The 6874-nt window shown below is 42.4% G+C and overlaps 2 protein-coding genes across 3 annotated transcripts in view; one reads left to right on the top strand and one right to left on the bottom strand.

Annotated features, from left to right (window-relative positions):
* The window catches only part of IFT140 (intraflagellar transport 140), a 167701-nt gene that overhangs the window by 30252 nt on the left and 130575 nt on the right, over positions 1-6874 (bottom strand). The gene's annotated exons all lie outside the window — the stretch shown is intronic.
* The window catches only part of TMEM204 (transmembrane protein 204), a 41279-nt gene continuing 38379 nt past the window's right edge, over positions 3975-6874 (top strand). Inside the window, exon 1 of the mRNA XM_019539924.1 lies at positions 3975-5148. Coding sequence (XP_019395469.1) covers positions 4869-5148 — 280 coding nt within the window. The 5' untranslated portion in view covers positions 3975-4868. The remainder of the gene's footprint in view (positions 5149-6874) is intronic.

Genomic DNA, 6874 nt, shown 5'->3' with positions numbered 1-6874 from the left:
GGATTTTGCTGAGTGATCTTCCCACGAGATGTCTGGTCAAGCTCGGGACTTTGAGTGGGAGGTCTGTAGTAGACTCCCACCGTTGTGTCCCCTGTGCCGAATTCCCCACGAATTTTTACCCAATTTTTACACTAACTCAAGGCTTCAGATTTAAAACAGATATAGTTTGGCTGATGCAAACCCCCTGCCTAGACAAGTATTTTACTTTAAAAGCAATTTATTTCAGTTTAGCTTTAACCTATTCCCCATCATGTTAACATTAACCAGAAAAGCTGTCATTAAAGAGAAACCCTTCCACACAGGGTTTTGTGCTAACAGTGGTAGTTTAAGTTAACACCTTAACTTTAACCAGAATAGCTCTCTCATATACAAAAGCCTTAGAACTTTCTTAAAAAATGTATTTAATAAAGTGATCTAAAATGATAACAAACACCTTATCTTTGACTTCAAATACTTCTAGTTTTACACTACGAATTCAAATTATAAGGACTATTGGGCCATCCTATCTCACTGTCATGTGTCTAAGTGGCACCAGGATAGCTCTGCTTCCCATGGCTGAACCCAGTCCTGGTCCAGTGTACAGTGACAACCTAGTCCCAGGAGAAAGTGGATATGCTGTGCTTCCCCAAGGCTGTATTCAATAACTGCCCACTCTCCCTCTGCCATCACCTTCCTCTTCATTTTGGAGGGCAGGCTGGAGACAGTGGAGCACTTTAGGATGCTGGAGAACCAGGAGGTGCCCTATGGAGCTATAGTGCACTGGACAGATGTTACATGTGGTACTACAAAACGTAGCGCTAAAGAGAAGTTCCTGTTTAATCCAGCAACACGGTGGGGCTTCTGCCATTTCTGTGGTGCTACAGGAAAAATGCACATCTGTCCCCTCCACTTTTTTAGCTCTACAAGGGTGTAAATAGCACTACAGATGTAACACCTGCCCATAGCTTCAATGTAGCTAAGCCTGCCAGGCACCTCCTTATTTAGTATGCTCAATAGGCTGCACTCAGTAGGCTCAGTATGTACCTGGGGGGAAAAATTTCCTAGGTACATATGAAATGCCAGGTAAGTCCCAAAACTTTAGTTACAGGAAAAAAAAACATACCTGGGAACGTGTGGGGGAGGAAGGAGGAAGAGAAAAGCAGCCTTCTTCTCAAAGTTGGCCTATGGTGCAATCAAGAGAGGAAAATATGTGGGAAGAGGAAGGAAGTGACTATAGCAGGGGGTTGTAGCTTAGTGGGATTGATGCTACCCTGGAATGGAAGGGAGGGACCCTAGGATCTAGCCTGGACCCCTACTCCTAATGGGGTAGGAATTATCCCAATGATGTTTTCATCCAATGTATGTTAAATGCAAAGATGTGGTTGTCCAGACTCAAGAGGAAAGCCAGAAAATGCTCTGGGCACTGCCTAACCAATAAACTTGGTAGGAAACAGGATGCTGGCTCACCCCTTTCTGGGTGAGGAGATCCTACAATCTGGGTCTCCTACTACCTAGGCAAGTGCTCAAGCCACTAGCTATGAAACTAAAGGTGAGAGAGCCCTTCTCCATTTTACTTCTGACTGGTCTGCCTAAAGGTTGATGTGAGCCCACCACAGGTACAAAGAATCCAGCTGTGCCTCCTTGACAAATACTGCCACTGCAGGCTTGTGTTCATTCCATTTAGGGGCATTAAGTGGACACAGAATTTAGCAGTAGCTTAAGTGAAGGTGGGCAAGAGGGACATCAGTCTCAGGTACTAGTTTAGAGGAGGCACCAGAAAGGCAGCCCCCAGGGAGCTCACACTCCCCCAGCTGTCCATGTTCAGGGAGCTCTGGCTAAGGTGGCAGCAGCTATAGTGACCCCAGTGCAAGGAGGTAAGCACCTGACACCTTCCTCCCACAATGCTGTCTTGTGGTTTGATACCTGCTCCCTCCCCAGGGCACTAAAATTCCTATTCTTCTGTATGCATCTACTCTAAGTTCCTGCACAACTCAACAGAGAGGACCTCCCTGACTCAGGTCTGCATTTCAACTGAAGTGTCTGTTTTAGAAAAAAACTCTAACCATGTTTTTAAAAAGTTCAATGATGAAGAATCTAACATGGTTAGATTCTTGGTTATTTGCTCCAGTGGTTAATTTCTCTCACTGTTAACATGGGCACCTTATTTCTAGTCTGAGTTTGTTTAGTTTCAACCTCCAGCTTTTTTTATAAGCATTTTCCCCAAAGTTGAAGAATTCTCCATTATCAAACTCCTGTTCCTCATGCCAACTGTAATATAGATCCTTATGGACTCTGTCCCAGTCACCCCCTTTATTTCTCTTTGATAAGCTAAATAGTTTTATCTCCTTGGGTCTTTCATGAAATAGCATCTTTTCTAATCCTTTAACTATTCCTCACCGGGTCCTTTCCTGAAAGCTCTCCCATTTTTCAATATCCTTAAAATTGTGACTACAAGAACTGCAGACAATTTTCCAGCAGCTTTTGTACCAGGGGTAAATACAGAATTAGTATAACCTCTCTACTTCTATTTGATTTTCCCTGCTCATACATCCAAGAATCACATTTTTGACCATTGCAGCACTCTTACAGCTCACATTCACCAAATTATCCATTGTGATCTCCAAGTCTGTTTCAGAGTCACTGCTTCCCCAGGGTAAAGTTTCCAATCCTTTAAGTGTGGCCTGTATTCTTCATTCTCATAACCTCTCCGTAAGTTCAGGTAGTAATATTATCCCTACTTTGTGGGACAGGAAAGTAATTCATTGGAGGCCAAAAACACTAATTAGGTATGTAACTCCCAGTGGAATCAAATAGGAGTTAGCCACCTAAATATCTGTGGGGATCTGGATGTAACTGTCTTGCTCAAACTCCATCAGGAAACTTGTGACAGAGCTGAGAAGTACAAAAAGACCCAATATAGGACTTTAACCTCAAAACTATGTTCTCTCCCTGGGGGCATTAAACTTTACATTGGGCTGTATTGTAACACATCCAGTTTTCTTGTGTCCTGCTTACTAAGTGAGCCAGATCACTGTTTTAGTGACCCATCTTTTATAGTATTTACCATTTCCCCAATCTTCATGCTAAGCTGCAAATGTTATCAATGGTGATTTTGTTTCTTCCAAGTCATTGGTAAAAACACTGTATAGCACAGAACCAAGAAGGATTTCTTAAAAGACACCATTACAGACCTACTCAGCAGTGATACCCAGTTTACAATTACCTTTAGGATTTCCCTATCTGTTAGCTAGTTTTTAATTCATATGTTAGAGACAGCTCTCTCCTCCGCTCATACACATGGGTCTGGGATGCAACACTTCCTATGCTCGAATGTAAAAACAACTACAATACAAAGTTACTCCTAGAGGCTTTTCCATTCATTGTGTACTGAAGAGGGGTGGCCAGAAATTCCAGTCATAAAGAAGCACATCAAATCAGGAGGGAGGTGTTAGTCCTACATAAGCAGAATTATTTAATACCACTGTGCTCAAACCTTTTTTCCATGCCATGACATATGCAACACTCTTTTCCACATGCCCACACTTCCCAGTTGGGAAACCCTTCCTATGAGCTTCTCTGTTTACCTATTCATCACCCCCTAGTGTTCTAGAAAGGAGCAGTAACAATCAACCCACTATATATTATATGTATGCTATACTTCTATCACATTCTGCATAGGTAATTTAAATGCTTGTTTGGCTTCAATGTGTTAAGAAACTCTTCCCCTGGGCTTGCCTCTGCAGGCTACATGCTATGGTCCAATTTAAGGATTTTTTATTTGGGGAGACGTTCATTCATTTCTTTCTTGTGACCCCTTCTGATGCACAAACTGATACAAATCCTCTCTGTCCCAGAGCAGTTATGCTTCCCCGGTTGGTTGGTTACTATTCTTCCTGGGAGGGAAAAAGGAGGAGGCAGCAACAGCGGGGGACAGTAGAAGGCGGAGGAGAAGCAGGGGGGCCGGAGGGGGGAGGATTAGAACTTTAGAAGTCTCCATAGTCTTTTCCTTTCAGGAAACACATCCTGTTAGCGTTTGACTGCCGTGGCAGTGGCTCTGTTTGTTGCAGTCGGCTACGCCCTGAGGCTCACCAAAAACAGCCACAAAAACAACCATTTCCTCTTAGTGAGAGACAGGGGAAAAAAAAAAAAAAAAAAACTTCCTTACAGCAGAGGTTCTGTTCTCCAGCCTCTGCCACTCGCCGCTTTGACATTCACGGAGGAACAAGGAGAGGAGCAGATTCCTCAGAATACTTCGAACTTCCAGAGTTCCTTTAGGATGAAAGCATTCACTTCGAGTTTGGCTTGGCTTGGAGAATGACATTTCTTTCCGTTCATGGGATGTTCTGAATTAAGTGTCTGGAAAGGCTTGTAGAGCTGCTGCTTGCTGCCGGTGCCCAATTCCTACGTGAGTCCCTATCATCCCGTGGGTCTGCACTCTGGAAGGTTGAGGCACCCGGTTTGCAAGCATTCCAGCCTCCCTCGTCCCAGGGATACCCCAGGGTCTACTACTTCAGAACTCTGGATTCTTTCTGGATTCACCTTGCCCTACAAGGAATGGACCTCCCTGTCCTTCAGTTCATCACAGGACTGGCTTTGCTCATCAAAGTGCAGGAAGGTGGATAAAGCACAGCTTGGGAGGACAGAGACCTGCAAGCTCTTTTTTGCATTCATATTTTATGGAATTCTCCTACCTACCTCACAGTGCTCTCATTTGCTTGATCAGAAACACCTTAGGAGTTGACTTTGAGAATGAACGGTGATGTCCTCTAGCCACTCATAAACATCCTACTGCAGCTGCCTTCCATTTCAAGTCCTCCTTCAATGTGCTGCAGCTGATCAGGACCTCGGATCTTCTGCAATTAGAGACTGGCAGCAGCTGACAGTCAGATATGACTGTCCAGAAACTGGTAGCCACAGCTGTGTTGGTAGCCCTGGTCTCACTTATTCTTAATAATGCAGCTGCCTTTACTCCCAACTGGGTATACCAAACCCTGGAGGATGGGCGAAAACGCAGTGTGGGGCTCTGGAAGATGTGTTGGCTGGCAGAGAAGGGGAGAGGAGGCGCAGGCACAGGTGCCAGACATGGGCAAGGGGAGGAACGGCAATGTGAAGCCCTGGGCTGGGGTTCAGAATCTGCTGGGTTCCAAGAATCTCGGAGCACTGTCAAACGTAAGTCCTATGTCTGGTCTTCTGTGATTATGTTGGACTGTACTTTGTATGATACCATTTAACATTCACAACACTTTATATGGCCCACAGCAACTTATAGACTGAACCCGAGAGATCCTGAGTTTCCACAAATCTCACTGAAGATCAAGAGCAGTTAAGCATTCTTAGGAACTCTCAAAATTGGGCCTCAAATAAATAAGATTGAGATCAAGACCAGTTAGAAACACCTCAATATCAGGTGAGGAGCTACAGAGTAAGTGTGCTATGTTCCACCATACGGTTTTTGAGACAGGAAAGAAAAGGTTGGCAAACTATGTACTGGATGAATGCATCTGGGAACTGCTAGTCTGCAGTTTCAACATATTTCCCAGTAGCTTCTCTAATGCTCCCTCTGACATGTCTGTTTTATTACCAAACTCTACTGCTGCAGACCTTGCCCTTCCTTCTAAACACAGCCAAATCTTGTCCGGGTGGCAGGATGACTTTTAAAAATGGCTTTAAGTAATGTAAAAATTGAGAGAGAAAGAGCCAAAGTACTCAGACACAGATGATGAGTGTTGCTAATTTCCAACTTCTCCTGTTTTTGGTGAAGGAAAAAAAACCCAAGATCCTAAAATCTTTGTTTTAATCTGTTGGATAAAAACAAGCTATAGTGAAATAATTCTTGGGGACATGGAAATGCTTGCTGTTCTAAAAAGAAAAACAGCTGCCTGTTTGGGAAACATCAAAAGTCAGTAAATAAAACATTTTTGAAGTTTGGCATATTCAGAGACTCTGCATCAACAAAATGTTCATGGGTTAAATTGAGGTATGATCTATGTGAAAGGTCTGGCTAAAATAAACTTTATAAACCCACTTGTAGCTCAGTAACAGAACTCTGATTAATCAAGAGTGCAACTCATTAGCCATTTATATAACATTAGGGGCCCAATGTGGGTCTCGCTGATTTGGGTTTATTTTAGCCAAATTAAAAACAATTTAATTGTATCCTCCAGTGAAGCAAACTGAATTTAATATTGTGAACATCAGAAATCTGGTGTCATTCCAGCTACCTCAGAGAACCACAGATTTTATTAGTGCTTTTACTCTGCTATGAAGTCCTTGAAAGTTGAAAATAAATGCAAAATATTCTCATGAATAAACAAAAATAGATAGTTGATTTCACATACAGTGTTTAATGTTTTAAAATGCACTGTAGAGCTATTTTTAAATTAAATTTTGGAAGCACCCAGTCAACAATTTGGATCGGTTTAGTGGCCTTTTCTATCCTTATAGGGTAAACAAAAAGAAAATGTAAAAGGACTCTCTTTTCTCTTTTGGAGAAATGTGTCACTGTGAATATTGTACTGTATTTTTTACAGCAAGAAGTTCTTAAACATTTTCCCAAGTATGACACTCACAGACCACCCCTCTCCCCTAGGCTTTTTTATGCTTAGGAGCATGCATAAGATCCTGCACACTGAACTGAACACATGGGGGATTTTAAAACCACATTCAGATTTGCATGTGAATATCTTACTCCATGCCATTCACAAGGTGGGCAATGCTATAATTTCATAGAAAAAAAAGTTGTGGGCAGCAAGGTCTCACCTAAACAGATGAAAACAAATCTCAACTAAGAATAAGCAGTTATCAGAAAAGTGAATATTTTAATTAATTATAGTAAGAATAAGTCTAATATTTTACTCGCTATCAAACATCTCTAAGATGTGGGGGGATGTGGGCA

The sequence above is a fragment of the Crocodylus porosus genome, unplaced genomic scaffold (genome assembly GCF_001723895.1).
Source record: "Crocodylus porosus isolate Cpor-Errol unplaced genomic scaffold, CroPor_comp1, whole genome shotgun sequence".
Classification (NCBI taxonomy): Eukaryota; Metazoa; Chordata; order Crocodylia; family Crocodylidae; genus Crocodylus; species Crocodylus porosus.
This window is presented reverse-complemented; position numbering and strand designations above follow the sequence as displayed.